The sequence below is a fragment of the Nilaparvata lugens genome, unplaced genomic scaffold (assembly GCF_014356525.2).
Source record: "Nilaparvata lugens isolate BPH unplaced genomic scaffold, ASM1435652v1 scaffold4558, whole genome shotgun sequence".
NCBI lineage: Eukaryota > Metazoa > Arthropoda > Insecta > Hemiptera > Delphacidae > Nilaparvata > Nilaparvata lugens.
The window spans coordinates 17706-38464 of NW_024090697.1; the positions used below are offsets into that span (position 1 = coordinate 17706).

The window sequence follows — 20759 nt, forward strand, 5'->3', positions numbered from 1 at the left end:
TTTCAAATTCGAATGGATTTGGTCTTATTTGCAGTGGTTGTCGTATGTGGGCAGACACATCGATCAATAAATACCAATTGAGGGATTTACACATACAATCATCGCCAAATTGTGATTTTGTTAAAAAAAGTTGTGAAGAAGAAGAAAAAGAAGAAGAAGAAGAAGAAGAAGAAGAAGAAGATAAAGACATAACCTATTAGCAGTGTGTGCGATAAGTATTCCAGTTTTAATTAGCAGTTAAGTGTGAAGAACAATAAAGAGTGGGCTAATCAGTTTTTGCGGTACATTAGAAGAACATTATTTAGAAGTATTCAGTTGAAAAAACTAACAGTGAAGTGTGAACAACAACAACAACAACAAAGACAATAAAGTGTGAGCTAATCAGTTTTAGGAGCACATTAGTAGTATTCAAAAGACTGATAACATTAGTTTGTATGAGAAGAAAACTGACAACAAACAGAAAACTACTGTTGGATTAGAAGAATGTATTTCAAGTGAGTTGAGTAAATGGAAAATAAACTTACATTGGTTCCGCTGTTGTTTGGCGCTGCCATAGCCGAGGATTGATCTGATGACATCGTTGGAGTTTCAAACTGATACTAACAGAAGGACACAGTTTTTCGTCATTATATATTATCAACTTGATGAATATAGATGGTAAGAAGTTGAAAGAAAGTATATCTGTTTTGTGCATATGTTGTATGCGAAATTTAGTGCAGATGTGCGGAACACTGATAAGGAAACGTTTGCAAATTTCTTAAGGAACGGTCAAAATGTGTGTGCGCACCTTGCATGACTCTGTAACGGACCTAACATCTGCTAGCCGAGTGAAAGATATTAATTTATTCATTGTGCAGTGCACATGCATACTTATATAATTATTATTGCAACCCCCACATGTTCTGCGTGATAACAAACTGACAGTTGATGGTACCGAGCGGCGCAAAATTATAAAAGCATCGAGCGACATGATATTGCTTGCATTCGATTATAGTGCGACGTTTCATGCACAGTGCAAATGGACAAGCAACAATCCGATAAAGCAGAGGCTGTGCCAACAAGCGAAGAAGCAGTCACACCATCAAACAACACGTAAGTATAATAACTTTTTAAATTAATTATAAACTGTAAAAAATTAACAACAAGTTTTGCAAGTGTTTTCATCGACTGATTGAAAAACAAATATGATTAAAATGTTATACTCTAACAATCAAACTGAAAAAAGCGACAGTAATCAATTTGACTACTTTGAAAACAATTGACTAACAACTGCAAACGTCGACTGTGGAGGTAATAATAATTGTGCTTGAAGTAAACTGGAAAATATCTGATTTATGATCGTTTGCAATTAAATTTTGAAAAACAATTGTCTAACAACTGCAAACGCCGGCTGAGGAGGAGGTAATAATTGTGCTTGAAGTAAACTGGAATACTATGTGATTTATGATTATTTGCAAATAAATTTTGAAAAACAATTGTCAAACAACTGCAAACGCCGGCTGAGGAGGAGGAGGTAATAATTGTGCTTGAAGTAAACTGGAAAAACATACTATCTGATTTATGATCATTGTGCGTTTGCTATTTTATTCTATACAATTATTTCATTCTATATGTTTGTTTTTCAGCCTGGTTGAGTCGATAGCGCACGACAAGGAGGTGGAAATGGCAAGCGAGGAATGGTGCGTGGTTGACAGCAGCGAATCATCGCCACCGCCGAAACGTGTGCACTTTTCCACAGCGTGCGATACGCCAAAACGTGGCGGACGGGGCCGCGGCATTTATTTTGCCGAACAACGACGCGTCATCGCTCAGGGCAGAGGCCGGCAAATTGATGTGACCGGTGTGAGCGCGGACTCGTCCAGTCGCAATTGTGGTCAGCAAGCGGAAGCATCATCATCATCGTCGTCACTGGTGCTGCTAGATGTGACGAACTCGTCACAGCCGAGGATCGTGAACGCTACTAAAATCGACAACGAAGTTGAAAACGTTGAGCCGCAGCAAACAAGCTCTTCACAGCGGTAAGGCGGCAAAAACCTATTATTATTATTATTACTAATACTATTACTACTACTAGCAAAATCAAAAAACAATGGATTATACTATTGAACGAAGTACTAGCATAAATTCGTGTGCAGTTCGCTACAGATTTGTTTTTAGAAAATTATTCATCGATGTTGTTCAAACATTATTGCAAATTTTAAAGCCAAAAGTAAATGAATTAATTGTTGAAGAAAGTGATAATTTTGACAAAAATATTAAATGGTATTTTGTTACAACTGTTCAATTGAAAAAAGTAAATGTTGATAGCGGCAGCAGCAGCGATCAATCGCAACAAGAAGAAATCGTTGAAACTATGACAAACGCATCGTTTTACAGTTATACGTCATTGTTAATTAATGTTGATGAACAATTAGATATTTTGCAAGACCAATTTATTAGTGGTGTAGAGAAAATTGAATCAACGCTTGATAAATTTATTAGGTACGGGAGTGGTTGGACTGTAGTTAGAATCATTTCATTTGATTTGAATATTACTCGTTACAATCCTTTAGCTGGCGGAAATAGTACATACATTGAAACACCTGCTTTTATAAAAGCAAAAAGAGCCGTTATAAATGTAAAAAACACAAATGATAGTAAATGTTTTGTATGGAGTGTACTTAGCTATTTTCATTACAGACGTAGAAATATGAATGTTGACTATCTGATGCAATTTGAAAATAATCTAAATTTGACCGGTATTAAGTTTCCTACTACAGTGCATGACATTAAAAAATTTGAAGTGCAAAATTTAAACATTTCTATAACAGTGATTGCTTATGATGCTGCTAAAAAAAAGTTTTTCCCGTACCGTTGTTCAATTTATAGACAACGCGAACATAAAATCAATCTTCTACTATTGTCAAATGATACAACGCCGAAAAAATGGCATTATGTTCTGATAAACACGCGTCAAGGGTATAACGGATTGTCACGGCTACTGAGTCATCACTTGTCTTTGCATAATGGTCAAGTGTTCATTTGTCCATATTGTTTTAGCAAATTTACAACTAACCGACATGCCAATTGCGATGGAAAAACCAATCTAGAAAAACATATGGATTTGTGTTCAACATTTGCAATACAAAGAACAGTACTACCTAAACAGGGTGAAATGTTAAAGTTTAAAAATTTTTCGTACACACTAAAAAATAAGTACATTGCATTTGCCGATTTTGAAAGTTTTATTGTACCAACAAATAACGGTGAGGAGGAGGAGCTCGATGACGATGACGATGAAAATGTTGATGATTTGCTCGGAACTGATATAGGAAATAGCTTTACAAGGAAAACACAAAAACATGTTGCTTGCGGCTATGCGTTTATTATTTTAGACGAATCAGGTGAAATATTCTACGGTCCACGCGTTTATAGAGCTACAAGTGTTGGCGAGAAAATTATTGAACAATTTCTTGATGAGATCATTGCCATAGCTCGAAACTGTTCCATTGATATGCAACAAGAAGTGCCCATGATTGAATTGAATGAAGAACAATTATTAGCTTTTAACAATAGTACAGTATGTTTCTTGTGCAACGATGAATTTAAAGCCAACGAAATTCTACCCCCGCCAAAGGCAGCTTTAGCTTTGATCAAATTTGTAACTAAGTATGCGGCTGCTTTTTCAGTTAAACCTGTGTTTGGATTTTTAAAAACAGACCATGCTTTATCAGCCAAACGACGATCGGCCACATTTCGCGACGAATTATCACTATTCTGCGCATACGCTATATCATGCTCTTTACATGCTTCATCCAGACTATTTATTCCTTTATCCCCCCTCCTTAATCTTTTATCTAATTTGGTGCCGGGCCCGCAAAAGCGGTAGGAGGGGATATGCAACTCTAGGGGTAATGTATCGACAATTTTATTAAGGGCGGTTGATGCAAATCCGCTAAGTTTCGATAAAATACCAGTACCAATTTTACGTCGCACTCGTCGACGACGACAAGTCTTTTTTGCTACCATCCTTTCAATAGCAATGTTGAAACCTGACTAAATAGAAATTAGTTAATCCCCTTAAGACCTGCTGTCGGCTCCGGCTCACTATCAAAAATATTACAAAGTTGTAATGTTGTTATTAGTAGAAAATTTGAAATACTATCACCAGACGATGGGTTTATGTTTATACAACTGTTCAATGCTGTATAATTGTTAAAAAAATTACAAATAACCTTACGTTGATCATTCATATAAGCATACCATTTGTCTAGTCCATCATCAAATAATTTCGATGTTTTATAATTCATTTGAGATTGAACACATAGTTTTATATAAGATAATATATGTGCTTTATTATAAGCTTTTACGCTTAAATTGGCAGTACTGCTGCTGCTGCTGTCTTTTACAGTTTGGTTTAATGATGAAAAATTTAACACATTTTCAACTCTAATATTGTGCAATGTACAAGTACTCAGTGTATAGTATAAGAGTAATATCATACTAATTGTGTATATTATGAATGTAACAAATAGTATGATTATTTTCATTTCTTGTCCTATTGACTTGACTCCCATCGTGTCTGCCGGCAAACTAAGTTTGCAGTGACATGCAACTGAACGCATGACGCATGTGTGCAGCTATGCATGACCAGACATGTCTGAACATGTCCATGAGTCATCAACCTTTGACTATAAATAGTCATGCAGAACAATGTTTGTACATCAGTTGTGCACAGTTGTTGATCACACACAAGGTAAGTTAAATGAAGTGCAATAATCAACATATATATATATAATTTATTATATTTGAACAAGAAGAAACCTAATCCTTTAATTCAAATTGCCACAATTTAAAAAAAAAAAAAAATTTAAAATTTTAAATATTATTAATTTAAAAATGTTCCTCTGATCAGCTGAATCTACGGCCGCTGTCGCGACCGTCGATTCAGCCTTATATCAGAGGGACGACCTTCGCTGTGCACAACCTGCATTATTAAATTGTGGCAACCTGAATTAAATGACTGTACATTCGCGCGCGTAATCTTAGCAGTAAATCTATGCGGCATGAATGTTTCAATTTCGGCATCTTCGTTGCCCCGACGTCCTACATTTGCTACCCTAATGATAACAGCATCCTTGTTGAAGGAGCGCACAATACGCGCACCTAAAACAGGATACTGAAATGCATCGGATAAATGTTTTAACGCAATTGTACGACGTCGGGATGGGTCTGAAAATCTTATCAGCCCATCGAAATCGAATTCATGACGTATAGAGTTAGATGCTAAGATTGCGCGTGGACGACTATAAGGATGAGCTTGCTGGTGTGATGTGAAGGCGGGTGAGATTCTTGTTGTGGGGGCGGGGGGTATCCGGACTTGTGATGTGACGGCGGGGGAGATTCTTGTTGTGGGGGCGGGGGGTATCCGGACTTGTGATGTGACGGCGGGGGAGATTCTTGTTGTGGGGGCGGGGGGTATCCGGACTTGTGATGTGACGGCGGGGGAGATTCTTGTTGTGGGGGCGGGGGGTATCCGGACTTGTGATGTGACGGCGGGGGAGATTCTTGTTGTGGGGGCGGGGGGTATCCGGACTTGTGATGTGACGGCGGGGGAGATTCTTGTTGTGGGGGCGGGGGGTATCCGTGATGTGAAGGCGGGTGAGATTCTTGTTGTGGGGGCGGGGGGTATCCGTGATGTGAAGGCGGGTGAGATTCTTGTTGTGGGGGCGGGGGGTATCCGGACTTGTGATGTGACGGCGGGGGAGATTCTTGTTGTGGGGGCGGGGGGTATCCGTGATGTGAAGGCGGGTGAGATTCTTGTTGTGGGGGGTATCCGTTGGTGTGATGCGAAGGCGGGGGGCATCGCAGCAGCTCGGGTGACGGGTGGTGGCGGTGGCGTGTATACCACAAGCTGCTGGCAATGCGGCGATGAAGGGGGAGGCTGATCGGCGCTGGAAACCTGTTGCTGACCCGTTTGATGAAGTGGATACTGCCAGAGGTTTTGCTGCTTTAGTTGTCTTTCAGCTCTGGTCAACAGATCCAATAATGAATCATCATCTTCGTCAAACAGGTTGGCAGGTGCGTCGTCGCTTCGCAATAGTTCAGCCTCCAGCATAGCCATTGCCCCGTCCTCGGTCCACAACTCGTTAGTGTAAATGTCCTGTAAATCAAGCAAAAATATATAGTTTTTTTTTTTTTTCAGTTGGTGATTGAAAATGTTGCCGCGAGCAAGAAAGCGTTGCATTCATTGTTCCAACAACAACAGTGACGTCATCAACAGTGACGATAGTGATGAGAAGAAAGCGGTAAATTACTTTAAAGAAATCGATAGGCTTGACTCATTTTTTAAAGGTAATAAAACTATTTGGCCGCATCAATATCCAAAACCGAATCATTTAGCAGAGGCTGGCTTCTACTTTTTAAAAGTTTTCGATAGAACAAAATGTGTTTTTTGCAATGTAGTTTTGGAAAATTGGGAAGTGAGTGATTATGCTATTCTTGAACATAAAAAATGGTCGCCAAAGTGTGGCTTCATAAACAATTATCTTGTTGGTAATATTCGTACAAAATTTGAAATACTATCACCAGACGATGGGTTTATGTTTATACAACTGTTCAATGCTGTATAATTGTTAAAAAAATTACAAATAACCTTACGTTGATCATTCATATAAGCATACCATTTGTCTAGTCCATCATCAAATAATTTCGATGTTTTATAATTCATTTGAGATTGAACACATAGTTTTATATAAGATAATATATGTGCTTTATTATAAGCTTTTACGCTTAAATTGGCAGTACTGCTGCTGCTGCTGTCTTTTACAGTTTGGTTTAATGATGAAAAATTTAACACATTTTCAACTCTAATATTGTGCAATGTACAAGTACTCAGTGTATAGTATAAGAGTAATATCATACTAATTGTGTATATTATGAATGTAACAAATAGTATGATTATTTTCATTTCTTGTCCTATTGACTTGACTCCCATCGTGTCTGCCGGCAAACTAAGTTTGCAGTGACATGCAACTGAACGCATGACGCATGTGTGCAGCTATGCATGACCAGACATGTCTGAACATGTCCATGAGTCATCAACCTTTGACTATAAATAGTCATGCAGAACAATGTTTGTACATCAGTTGTGCACAGTTGTTGATCACACACAAGGTAAGTTAAATGAAGTGCAATAATCAACATATATATATATAATTTATTATATTTGAACAAGAAGAAACCTAATCCTTTAATTCAAATTGAAATGAAGTGCACATATATATATAATTTATTATATTTGAACAAGAAGAAACCTAATCCTTTAATTCAAATTGCCACAATTTAAAAAAAAAAAAAAAAAAAAAAAAAAAAAAATTTAAAATTTTAAATATTATTAATTTAAAAATGTTCCTCTGATCAGCTGAATCTACGGCCGCTGTCGCGACCGTCGATTCAGCCTTATATCAGAGGGACGACCTTCGCTGTGTACAACCTGCATTATTAAATTGTGGCAACCTGAATTAAATGACTGTACATTCGCGCGCGTAATCTTAGCAGTAAATCTATGCGGCATGAATGTTTCAATTTCGGCATCTTCGTTGCCCCGACGTCCTACATTTGCTACCCTAATGATAACAGCATCCTTGTTGAAGGAGCGCACAATACGCGCACCTAAAACAGGATACTGAAATGCATCGGATAAATGTTTTAACGCAATTGTACGACGTCGGGATGGGTCTGAAAATCTTATCAGCCCATCGAAATCGAATTCATGACGTATAGAGTTAGATGCTAAGATTGCGCGTGGACGACTATAAGGATGAGCTTGCTGGTGTGATGTGAAGGCGGGTGAGATTCTTGTTGTGGGGGCGGGGGGTATCCGTGATGTGAAGGCGGGTGAGATTCTTGTTGTGGGGGCGGGGGGTATCCGTGATGTGAAGGCGGGTGAGATTCTTGTTGTGGGGGCGGGGGGTATCCGGACTTGTGATGTGACGGCGGGGGAGATTCTTGTTGTGGGGGGTATCCGTTGGTGTGATGCGAAGGCGGGGGGCATCGCAGCAGCTCGGGTGACGGGTGGTGGCGGTGGCGTGTATACCACAAGCTGCTGGCAATGCGGCGATGAAGGGGGAGGCTGATCGGCGCTGGAAACCTGTTGCTGACCCGTTTGATGAAGTGGATACTGCCAGAGGTTTTGCTGCTTTAGTTGTCTTTCAGCTCTGGTCAACAGATCCAATAATGAATCATCTTCGTCAAACAGGTTGGCAGGTGCGGTGTCGCTTCGCAATAGTTCAGCCTCCAGCATAGCCATTGCCCCGTCCTCGGTCCACAACTCGTTAGTGTAAATGTCCTGTAAATCAAGCAAAAATATATAGTTTTTTTTTTTTTTTCAGTTGGTGATTGAAAATGTTGCCGCGAGCAAGAAAGCGTTGCATTCATTGTTCCAACAACAACAGTGACGTCATCAACAGTGACGATAGTGATGAGAAGAAAGCGGTAAATTACTTTAAAGAAATCGATAGGCTTGACTCATTTTTTAAAGGTAATAAAACTATTTGGCCGCATCAATATCCAAAACCGAATCATTTAGCAGAGGCTGGCTTCTACTTTTTAAAAGTTTTCGATAGAACAAAATGTGTTTTTTGCAATGTAGTTTTGGAAAATTGGGAAGTGAGTGATTATGCTATTCTTGAACATAAAAAATGGTCGCCAAAGTGTGGCTTCATAAACAATTATCTTGTTGGTAATATTCGTACAACTTCAACTTTTCAGAAAAACCCTGACTACAATGAACAATACGAACGTGAAAATTCATTTATGAAAATGGAATGTTTGCCGAAAAATTTCAAACAGTTAGCAAGTGAGGGATTTTATTACGGTATTGATTTTTCAAATTCGAATGGATTTGGTCTTATTTGCAGTGGTTGTCGTATGTGGGCAGACACATCGATCAATAAATACCAATTGAGGGATTTACACATACAATCATCGCCAAATTGTGATTTTGTTAAAAAAAGTCGTGAAGAAGAAGAAGAAGAAGAAGAAGAAGATAAAGACATAACCTATTAGCAGTGTGTGCGATAAGTATTCCAGTTTTAATTAGCAGTTAAGTGTGAAGAACAATAAAGAGTGGGCTAATCAGTTTTTGCGGTACATTAGAAGAACATTATTTAGAAGTATTCAGTTGAAAAAACTAACAGTGAAGTGTGAACAACAACAACAACAAAGACAATAAAGTGTGAGCTAATCAGTTTTAGGAGCACATTAGTAGTATTCAAAAGACTGATAACATTAGTTTGTATGAGAAGAAAACTGACAACAAACAGAAAACTACTGTTGGATTAGAAGAATGTATTTCAAGTGAGTTGAGTAAATGGAAAATAAACTTACATTGGTTCCGCTGTTGTTTGGCGCTGCCATAGCCGAGGATTGATCTGATGACATCGTTGGAGTTTCAAACTGATACTAACAGAAGGACACAGTTTTTCGTCATTATATATTATCAACTTGATGAATATAGATGGTAAGAAGTTGAAAGAAAGTATATCTGTTTTGTGCATATGTTGTATGCGAAATTTAGTGCAGATGTGCGGAACACTGATAAGGAAACGTTTGCAAATTTCTTAAGGAACGGTCAAAATGTGTGTGCGCACCTTGCATGACTCTGTAACGGACCTAACATCTGCTAGCCGAGTGAAAGATATTAATTTATTCATTGTGCAGTGCACATGCATACTTATATAATTATTATTGCAACCCCCACATGTTCTGCGTGATAACAAACTGACAGTTGATGGTACCGAGCGGCGCAAAATTATAAAAGCATCGAGCGACATGATATTGCTTGCATTCGATTATAGTGCGACGTTTCATGCACAGTGCAAATGGACAAGCAACAATCCGATAAAGCAGAGGCTGTGCCAACAAGCGAAGAAGCAGTCACACCATCAAACAACACGTAAGTATAATAACTTTTTAAATTAATTATAAACTGTAAAAAATTAACAACAAGTTTTGCAAGTGTTTTCATCGACTGATTGAAAAACAAATATGATTAAAATGTTATACTCTAACAATCAAACTGAAAAAAGCGACAGTAATCAATTTGACTACTTTGAAAACAATTGACTAACAACTGCAAACGTCGACTGTGGAGGTAATAATAATTGTGCTTGAAGTAAACTGGAAAATATCTGATTTATGATCGTTTGCAATTAAATTTTGAAAAACAATTGTCTAACAACTGCAAACGCCGGCTGAGGAGGAGGTAATAATTGTGCTTGAAGTAAACTGGAAAATATCTGATTTATGATCATTGTGCGTTTGCTATTTTATTCTATACAATTATTTCATTCTATATGTTTGTTTTTCAGCCTGGTTGAGTCGATAGCGCACGACAAGGAGGTGGAAATGGCAAGCGAGGAATGGTGCGTGGTTGACAGCAGCGAATCATCGCCACCGCCGAAACGTGTGCACTTTTCCACAGCGTGCGATACGCCAAAACGTGGCGGACGGGGCCGCGGCATTTATTTTGCCGAACAACGACGCGTCATCGCTCAGGGCAGAGGCCGGCAAATTGATGTGACCGGTGTGAGCGCGGACTCGTCCAGTCGCAATTGTGGTCAGCAAGCGGAAGCATCATCATCATCGTCGTTGCCCCGACGTCCTACATTTGCTACCCTAATGATAACAGCATCCTTGTTGAAGGAGCGCACAATACGCGCACCTAAAACAGGATACTGAAATGCATCGGATAAATGTTTTAACGCAATTGTACGACGTCGGGATGGGTCTGAAAATCTTATCAGCCCATCGAAATCGAATTCATGACGTATAGAGTTAGATGCTAAGATTGCGCGTGGACGACTATAAGGATGAGCTTGCTGGTGTGATGTGAAGGCGGGTGAGATTCTTGTTGTGGGGGCGGGGGGTATCCGTGATGTGAAGGCGGGTGAGATTCTTGTTGTGGGGGCGGGGGGTATCCGGACTTGTGATGTGACGGCGGGGGAGATTCTTGTTGTGGGGGGTATCCGTTGGTGTGATGCGAAGGCGGGGGGCATCGCAGCAGCAGCTCGGGTGACGGGTGGTGGCGGTGGCGTGTATACCACAAGCTGCTGGCAATGCGGCGATGAAGGGGGAGGCTGATCGACGCTGGAAACCTGTTGCTGACCCGTTTGATGAAGTGGTTGCTGCCAGAGGTTTTGCTGTTTGAGTTGTCTTTCAGCTCTGGTCAACAGATCCAATAATGAATCATCATCTTCGTCAAACAGGTTGGCAGGTGCGTCGTCGCTTCGCAATAGTTCAGCCTCCAGCATAGCCATTGCCCCGTCCTCGGTCCACAACTCGTTAGTGTAAATGACCTGTAAATCAAGCAAAAATATATAGTTTTTTTTTTTTTTTCAGTTGGCGATTGAAAATGTTGCCGCGAGCAAGAAAGCGTTGCATTCATTGTTCCAACAACAACAGTGACGTCATCAACAGTGACGATAGTGATGAGAAGAAAGCGGTAAATTACTTTAAAGAAATCGATAGGCTTGACTCATTTTTTAAAGGTAATAAAACTATTTGGCCGCATCAATATCCAAAACCGAATCATTTAGCAGAGGCTGGCTTCTACTTTTTAAAAGTTTTCGATAGAACAAAATGTGTTTTTTGCAATGTAGTTTTGGAAAATTGGGAAGTGAGTGATTATGCTATTCTTGAACATAAAAAATGGTCGCCAAAGTGTGGCTTCATAAACAATTATCTTGTTGGTAATATTCGTACAACTTCAACTTTTCAGAAAAACCCAGACTACAATGAACAATACGAACGTGAAAATTCATTTATGAAAATGGAATGTTTGCCGAAAAATTTCAAACAGTTAGCAAGTGAGGGATTTTATTACGGTATTGATTTTTCAAATTCGAATGGATTTGGCCTTATTTGCAGTGGTTGTCGTATGTGGGCAGACACATCGATCAATAAATACCAATTGAGGGATTTACACATACAATCATCGCCAAATTGTGATTTTGTTAAAAAAAGTTGTGAAGAAGAAGAAAAAGAAGAAGAAAAAGAAGAAGAAGAAGAAGAAGAAGATAAAGACATAACCTATTAGCAGTGTGTGCGATAAGTATTCCAGTTTTAATTAGCAGTTAAGTGTGAAGAACAATAAAGAGTGGGCTAATCAGTTTTTGCGGTACATTAGAAGAACATTATTTAGAAGTATTCAGTTGAAAAAACTAACAGTGAAGTGTGAACAACAACAACAACAACAAAGACAATAAAGTGTGAGCTAATCAGTTTTAGGAGCACATTAGTAGTATTCAAAAGACTGATAACATTAGTTTGTATGAGAAGAAAACTGACAACAAACAGAAAACTACTGTTGGATTAGAAGAATGTATTTCAAGTGAGTTGAGTAAATGGAAAATAAACTTACATTGGTTCCGCTGTTGTTTGGCGCTGCCATAGCCGAGGATTGATCTGATGACATCGTTGGAGTTTCAAACTGATACTAACAGAAGGACACAGTTTTTCGTCATTATATATTATCAACTTGATGAATATAGATGGTAAGAAGTTGAAAGAAAGTATATCTGTTTTGTGCATATGTTGTATGCGAAATTTAGTGCAGATGTGCGGAACACTGATAAGGAAACGTTTGCAAATTTCTTAAGGAACGGTCAAAATGTGTGTGCGCACCTTGCATGACTCTGTAACGGACCTAACATCTGCTAGCCGAGTGAAAGATATTAATTTATTCATTGTGCAGTGCACATGCATACTTATATAATTATTATTGCAACCCCCACATGTTCTGCGTGATAACAAACTGACAGTTGATGGTACCGAGCGGCGCAAAATTATAAAAGCATCGAGCGACATGATATTGCTTGCATTCGATTATAAGGATGAGCTTGCTGGTGTGATGTGAAGGCGGGGGGGATTGTGGTGGCGGCGGGGGGTATCCGTGATGTGAAGGCGGGTGAGATTCTTGTTGTGGGGGCGGGGGGTATCCGGACTTGTGATGTGACGGCGGGGGAGATTCTTGTTGTGGGGGGTATCCGTTGGTGTGATGCGAAGGCGGGGGGCATCGCAGCAGCAGCTCGGGTGACGGGTGGTGGCGGTGGCGTGTATACCACAAGCTGCTGGCAATGCGGCGATGAAGGGGGAGGCTGATCGACGCTGGAAACCTGTTGCTGACCCGTTTGATGAAGTGGATACTGCCAGAGGTTTTGCTGCTTTATTTGTCTTTCAGCTCTGGTCAACAGATCCAATAATGAATCATCATCTTCGTCAAACAGGTTGGCAGGTGCGTCGTCGCTTCGCAATAGTTCAGCCTCCAGCATAGCCATTGCCCCGTCCTCGGTCCACAACTCGTTAGTGTAAATGACCTGTAAATCAAGCAAAAATATATAGTTTTTTTTTTTTTTCAGTTGGCGATTGAAAATGTTGCCGCGAGCAAGAAAGCGTTGCATTCATTGTTCCAACAACAACAGTGACGTCATCAACAGTGACGATAGTGATGAGAAGAAAGCGGTAAATTACTTTAAAGAAATCGATAGGCTTGACTCATTTTTTAAAGGTAATAAAACTATTTGGCCGCATCAATATCCAAAACCGAATCATTTAGCAGAGGCTGGCTTCTACTTTTTAAAAGTTTTCGATAGAACAAAATGTGTTTTTTGCAATGTAGTTTTGGAAAATTGGGAAGTGAGTGATTATGCTATTCTTGAACATAAAAAATGGTCGCCAAAGTGTGGCTTCATAAACAATTATCTTGTTGGTAATATTCGTACAACTTCAACTTTTCAGAAAAACCCTGACTACAATGAACAATACGAACGTGAAAATTCATTTATGAAAATGGAATGTTTGCCGAAAAATTTCAAACAGTTAGCAAGTGAGGGATTTTATTACGGTATTGATTTTTCAAATTCGAATGGATTTGGTCTTATTTGCAGTGGTTGTCGTATGTGGGCAGACACATCGATCAATAAATACCAATTGAGGGATTTACACATACAATCATCGCCAAATTGTGATTTTGTTAAAAAAAGTTGTGAAGAAGAAGAAAAAGAAGAAGAAGAAGAAGAAGAAGATAAAGACATAACCTATTAGCAGTGTGTGCGATAAGTATTCCAGTTTTAATTAGCAGTTAAGTGTGAAGAACAATAAAGAGTGGGCTAATCAGTTTTTGCGGTACATTAGAAGAACATTATTTAGAAGTATTCAGTTGAAAAAACTAACAGTGAAGTGTGAACAACAACAACAACAACAACAACAAAGACAATAAAGTGTGAGCTAATCAGTTTTAGGAGCACATTAGTAGTATTCAAAAGACTGATAACATTAGTTTGTATGAGAAGAAAACTGACAACAAACAGAAAACTACTGTTGGATTAGAAGAATGTATTTCAAGTGAGTTGAGTAAATGGAAAATAAACTTACATTGGTTCCGCTGTTGTTTGGCGCTGCCATAGCCGAGGATTGATCTGATGACATCGTTGGAGTTTCAAACTGATACTAACAGAAGGACACAGTTTTTCGTCATTATATATTATCAACTTGATGAATATAGATGGTAAGAAGTTGAAAGAAAGTATATCTGTTTTGTGCATATGTTGTATGCGAAATTTAGTGCAGATGTGCGGAACACTGATAAGGAAACGTTTGCAAATTTCTTAAGGAACGGTCAAAATGTGTGTGCGCACCTTGCATGACTCTGTAACGGACCTAACATCTGCTAGCCGAGTGAAAGATATTAATTTATTCATTGTGCAGTGCACATGCATACTTATATAATTATTATTGCAACCCCCACATGTTCTGCGTGATAACAAACTGACAGTTGATGGTACCGAGCGGCGCAAAATTATAAAAGCATCGAGCGACATGATATTGCTTGCATTCGATTATAGTGCGACGTTTCATGCACAGTGCAAATGGACAAGCAACAATCCGATAAAGCAGAGGCTGTGCCAACAAGCGAAGAAGCAGTCACACCATCAAACAACACGTAAGTATAATAACTTTTTAAATTAATTATAAACTGTAAAAAATTAACAACAAGTTTTGCAAGTGTTTTCATCGACTGATTGAAAAACAAATATGATTAAAATGTTATACTCTAACAATCAAACTGAAAATCTTATCAGCCCATCGAAATCGAATTCATGACGTATAGAGTTAGATGCTAAGATTGCGCGTGGACGACTATAAGGATGAGCTTGCTGGTGTGATGTGAAGGCGGGGGGGATTGTGGTGGCGGCGGGGGGTATCCGTGATGTGAAGGCGGGTGAGATTCTTGTTGTGGGGGCGGGGGGTATCCGGACTTGTGATGTGACGGCGGGGGAGATTCTTGTTGTGGGGGGTATCCGTTGGTGTGATGCGAAGGCGGGGGGCATCGCAGCAGCAGCTCGGGTGACGGGTGGTGGCGGTGGCGTGTATACCACAAGCTGCTGGCAATGCGGCGATGAAGGGGGAGGCTGATCGGCGCTGGAAACCTGTTGCTGACCCGTTTGATGAAGTGGATACTGCCAGAGGTTTTGCTGCTTTAGCTGTCTTTCAGCTCTGGTCAACAGATCCAATAATGAATCATCATCTTCGTCAAACAGGTTGGCAGGTGCGTCGTCGCTTCGCAATAGTTCAGCCTCCAGCATAGCCATTGCCCCGTCCTCGGTCCACAACTCGTTAGTGTAAATGTCCTGTAAATCAAGCAAAAATATATAGTTTTTTTTTTTTTTCAGTTGGTGATTGAAAATGTTGCCGCGAGCAAGAAAGCGTTGCATTCATTGTTCCAACAACAACAGTGACGTCATCAACAGTGACGATAGTGATGAGAAGAAAGCGGTAAATTACTTTAAAGAAATCGATAGGCTTGACTCATTTTTTAAAGGTAATAAAACTATTTGGCCGCATCAATATCCAAAACCGAATCATTTAGCAGAGGCTGGCTTCTACTTTTTAAAAGTTTTCGATAGAACAAAATGTGTTTTTTGCAATGTAGTTTTGGAAAATTGGGAAGTGAGTGATTATGCTATTCTTGAACATAAAAAATGGTCGCCAAAGTGTGGCTTCATAAACAATTATCTTGTTGGTAATATTCGTACAACTTCAACTTTTCAGAAAAACCCAGACTACAATGAACAATACGAACGTGAAAATTCATTTATGAAAATGGAATGTTTGCCGAAAAATTTCAAACAGTTAGCAAGTGAGGGATTTTATTACGGTATTGATTTTTCAAATTCGAATGGATTTGGTCTTATTTGCAGTGGTTGTCGTATGTGGGCAGACACATCGATCAATAAATACCAATTGAGGGATTTACACATACAATCATCGCCAAATTGTGATTTTGTTAAAAAAAGTTGTGAAGAAGAAGAAAAAGAAGAAGAAGAAGAAGAAGAAGAAGAAGATAAAGACATAACCTATTAGCAGTGTGTGCGATAAGTATTCCAGTTTTAATTAGCAGTTAAGTGTGAAGAACAATAAAGAGTGGGCTAATCAGTTTTTGCGGTACATTAGAAGAACATTATTTAGAAGTATTCAGTTGAAAAAACTAACAGTGAAGTGTGAACAACAACAACAACAACAAAGACAATAAAGTGTGAGCTAATCAGTTTTAGGAGCACATTAGTAGTATTCAAAAGACTGATAACATTAGTTTGTATGAGAAGAAAACTGACAACAAACAGAAAACTACTGTTGGATTAGAAGAATGTATTTCAAGTGAGTTGAGTAAATGGAAAATAAACTTACATTGGTTCCGCTGTTGTTTGGCGCTGCCATAGCCGAGGATTGATCTGATGACATCGTTGGAGTTTCAAACTGATACTAACAGAAGGACACAGTTTTTCGTCATTATATATTATCAACTTGATGAATATAGATGGTAAGAAGTTGAAAGAAAGTATATCTGTTTTGTGCATATGTTGTATGCGAAATTTAGTGCAGATGTGCGGAACACTGATAAGGAAACGTTTGCAAATTTCTTAAGGAACGGTCAAAATGTGTGTGCGCACCTTGCATGACTCTGTAACGGACCTAACATCTGCTAGCCGAGTGAAAGATATTAATTTATTCATTGTGCAGTGCACATGCATACTTATATAATTATTATTGCAACCCCCACATGTTCTGCGTGATAACAAACTGACAGTTGATGGTACCGAGCGGCGCAAAATTATAAAAGCATCGAGCGACATGATATTGCTTGCATTCGATTATAGTGCGACGTTTCATGCACAGTGCAAATGGACAAGCAACAATCCGATAAAGCAGAGGCTGTGCCAACAAGCGAAGAAGCAGTCACACCATCAAACAACACGTAAGTATAATAACTTTTTAAATTAATTATAAACTGTAAAAAATTAACAACAAGTTTTGCAAGTGTTTTCATCGACTGATTGAAAAACAAATATGATTAAAATGTTATACTCTAACAATCAAACTGACGACTATAAGGATGAGCTTGCTGGTGTGATGTGAAGGCGGGTGAGATTCTTGTTGTGGGGGCGGGGGGTATCCGTGATGTGAAGGCGGGTGAGATTCTTGTTGTGGGGGCGGGGGGTATCCGGACTTGTGATGTGACGGCGGGGGAGATTCTTGTTGTGGGGGGTATCCGTTGGTGTGATGCGAAGGCGGGGGGCATCGCAGCAGCAGCTCGGGTGACGGGTGGTGGCGGTGGCGTGTATACCACAAGCTGCTGGCAATGCGGCGATGAAGGGGGAGGCTGATCGGCGCTGGAAACCTGTTGCTGACCCGTTTGATGAAGTGGATACTGCCAGAGGTTTTGCTGCTTTAGTTGTCTTTCAGCTCTGGTCAACAGATCCAATAATGAATCATCATCTTCGTCAAACAGGTTGGCAGGTGCGTCGTCGCTTCGCAATAGTTCAGCCTCCAGCATAGCCATTGCCCCGTCCTCGGTCCACAACTCGTTAGTGTAAATGTCCTGTAAATCAAGCAAAAATATATAGTTTTTTTTTTTTTTTTCAGTTGGTGATTGAAAATGTTGCCGCGAGCAAGAAAGCGTTGCATTCATTGTTCCAACAACAACAGTGACGTCATCAACAGTGACGATAGTGATGAGAAGAAAGCGGTAAATTACTTTAAAGAAATCGATAGGCTTGACTCATTTTTTAAAGGTAATAAAACTATTTGGCCGCATCAATATCCAAAACCGAATCATTTAGCAGAGGCTGGCTTCTACTTTTTAAAAGTTTTCGATAGAACAAAATGTGTTTTTTGCAATGTAGTTTTGGAAAATTGGGAAGTGAGTGATTATGCTATTCTTGAACATAAAAAATGGTCGCCAAAGTGTGGCTTCATAAACAATTATCTTGTTGGTAATATTCGTACAACTTCAACTTTTCAGAAAAACCCAGACTACAATGAACAATACGAACGTGAAAATTCATTTATGAAAATGGAATGTTTGCCGAAAAATTTCAAACAGTTAGCAAGTGAGGGATTTTATTACGGTATTGATTTTTCAAATTCGAATGGATTTGGTCTTATTTGCAGTGGTTGTCGTATGTGGGCAGACACATCGATCAATAAATACCAATTGAGGGATTTACACATACAATCATCGCCAAATTGTGATTTTGTTAAAAAAAGTTGTGAAGAAGAAGAAAAAGAAGAAGAAGAAGAAGAAGAAGAAGATAAAGACATAACCTATTAGCAGTGTGTGCGATAAGTATTCCAGTTTTAATTAGCAGTTAAGTGTGAAGAACAATAAAGAGTGGGCTAATCAGTTTTTGCGGTACATTAGAAGAACATTATTTAGAAGTATTCAGTTGAAAAAACTAACAGTGAAGTGTGAACAACAACAACAACAACAAAGACAATAAAGTGTGAGCTAATCAGTTTTAGGAGCACATTAGTAGTATTCAAAAGACTGATAACATTAGTTTGTATGAGAAGAAAACTGACAACAAACAGAAAACTACTGTTGGATTAGAAGAATGTATTTCAAGTGAGTTGAGTAAATGGAAAATAAACTTACATTGGTTCCGCTGTTGTTTGGCGCTGCCATAGCCGAGGATTGATCTGATGACATCGTTGGAGTTTCAAACTGATACTAACAGAAGGACACAGTTTTTCGTCATTATATATTATCAACTTGATGAATATAGATGGTAAGAAGTTGAAAGAAAGTATATCTGTTTTGTGCATATGTTGTATGCGAAATTTAGTGCAGATGTGCGGAACACTGATAAGGAAACGTTTGCAAATTTCTTAAGGAACGGTCAAAATGTGTGTGCGCACCTTGCATGACTCTGTAACGGACCTAACATCTGCTAGCCGAGTGAAAGATATTAATTTATTCATTGTGCAGTGCACATGCATACTTATATAATTATTATTGCAACCCCCACATGTTCTGCGTGATAACAAACTGACAGTTGATGGTACCGAGCGGCGCAAAATTATAAAAGCATCGAGCGACATGATATTGCTTGCATTCGATTATAGTGCGACGTTTCATGCACAGTGCAAATGGACAAGCAACAATCCGATAAAGCAGAGGCTGTGCCAACAAGCGAAGAAGCAGTCACACCATCAAACAACACGTAAGTATAATAACTTTTTAAATTAATTATAAACTGTAAAAAATTAACAACAAGTTTTGCAAGTGTTTTCATCGACTGATTGAAAAACAAATATGATTAAAATGTTATACTCTAACAATCAAACTGAAAAAAGCGACAGTAATCAATTTGACTACTTTGAAAACAATTGACTAACAACTGCAAACGTCGACTGTGGAGGTAATAATAATTGTGCTTGAAGTAAACTGGAATACTATGTGATTTATGATTATTTGCAAATAAATTTTGAAAAACAATTGTCTAACAACTGCAAACGCCGGCTGAGGAGGAGGAGGTAATAATTGTGCTTGAAGTAAACTGGAAAAACATACTATCTGATTTATGATCATTGTGCGTTTGCTATTTTATTCTATACAATTATTTCATTCTATATGTTTGTTTTTCAGCCTGGTTGAGTCGATAGCGCACGACAAGGAGGTGGAAATGGCAAGCGAGGAATGGTGCGTGGTTGACAGCAGCGAATCATCGCCACCGCCGAAACGTGTGCACTTTTCCACAGCGTGCGATACGCCAAAACGTGGCGGACGGGGCCGCGGCATTTATTTTGCCGAACAACGACGCGTCATCGCTCAGGGCAGAGGCCGGCAAATTGATGTGACCGGTGTGAGCGCGGACTCGTCCAGTCGCAATTGTGGTCAGCAAGCGGAAGCATCATCATCATCGTCGTCACTGGTGCTGCTAGATGTGACGAACTCGTCACAGCCGAGGATCGTGAACGCTACTAAAATCGACAACGAAGTTGAAAACGTTGAGCCGCAGCAAACAAGCTCTTCACAGCGGTAAGGCGGCAAAAACCTATTATTATTATTATTACTAATACTATTACTACTACTAGCAAAATCAAAAAACAATGGATTATACTATTGAACGAAGTACTAGCATAAATTCGTGTGCAGTTCGCTACAGATTTGTTTTTAGAAAATTATTCATCGATGTTGTTCAAACATTATTGCAAATTTTAAAGCCAAAAGTAAATGAATTAATTGTTGAAGAAAGTGATAATTTTGACAAAAATATTAAATGGTATTTTGTTACAACTGTTCAATTGAAAAAAGTAAATGTTGATAGCGGCAGCAGCAGCAGCGATCAATCGCAACAAGAAGAAATCGTTGAAACTATGACAAACGCATCGTTTTACAGTTATACGTCATTGTTAATTAATGTTGATGAACAATT

General features: G+C 39.1%; 2 protein-coding genes across 2 annotated transcripts; both read left to right on the plus strand.

Moving 5' to 3' along the window:
• The first annotated feature begins 953 nt into the window (after nucleotides 1-953).
• Nucleotides 954-10722, plus strand: LOC111063154. Its single transcript, XM_039444405.1, has 3 exons — nucleotides 954-1092; nucleotides 1626-2018; nucleotides 10353-10722. Exons 1-3 carry the CDS (start codon nucleotides 1019-1021, stop codon nucleotides 10720-10722), a joined length of 837 nt encoding a protein of 278 aa, XP_039300339.1. The 5' UTR covers nucleotides 954-1018.
• A 7636-nt stretch (nucleotides 10723-18358) lies between these two features.
• On the plus strand, nucleotides 18359-20402 carry LOC120355743. Its single transcript, XM_039444406.1, has 2 exons — nucleotides 18359-19544; nucleotides 19970-20402. The coding sequence occupies exons 1-2, from the start codon at nucleotides 19471-19473 to the stop codon at nucleotides 20364-20366; spliced, it is 471 nt and encodes a 156-aa protein (XP_039300340.1). The 5' UTR covers nucleotides 18359-19470; the 3' UTR covers nucleotides 20367-20402.
• Nucleotides 20403-20759: the final 357 nt, after the last annotated feature.

Coding starts and splice junctions, on each gene's coding strand:
- LOC120355743 (XM_039444406.1), top strand. CDS start 19,471: ATGGACAAGCAACAATCCGATAAAGCAGAGGCTGTGCCAACAAGCGAA. Junction 19,545..19,969: donor GTCACACCATCAAACAACAC/GTAAGTATAATA, acceptor TTTGTTTTTCAG/CCTGGTTGAGTCGATAGCGC.
- LOC111063154 (XM_039444405.1), top strand. CDS start 1,019: ATGGACAAGCAACAATCCGATAAAGCAGAGGCTGTGCCAACAAGCGAA. Junction 1,093..1,625: donor GTCACACCATCAAACAACAC/GTAAGTATAATA, acceptor TTTGTTTTTCAG/CCTGGTTGAGTCGATAGCGC. Junction 2,019..10,352: donor CAAACAAGCTCTTCACAGCG/GTAAGGCGGCAA, acceptor TTTGTTTTTCAG/CCTGGTTGAGTCGATAGCGC.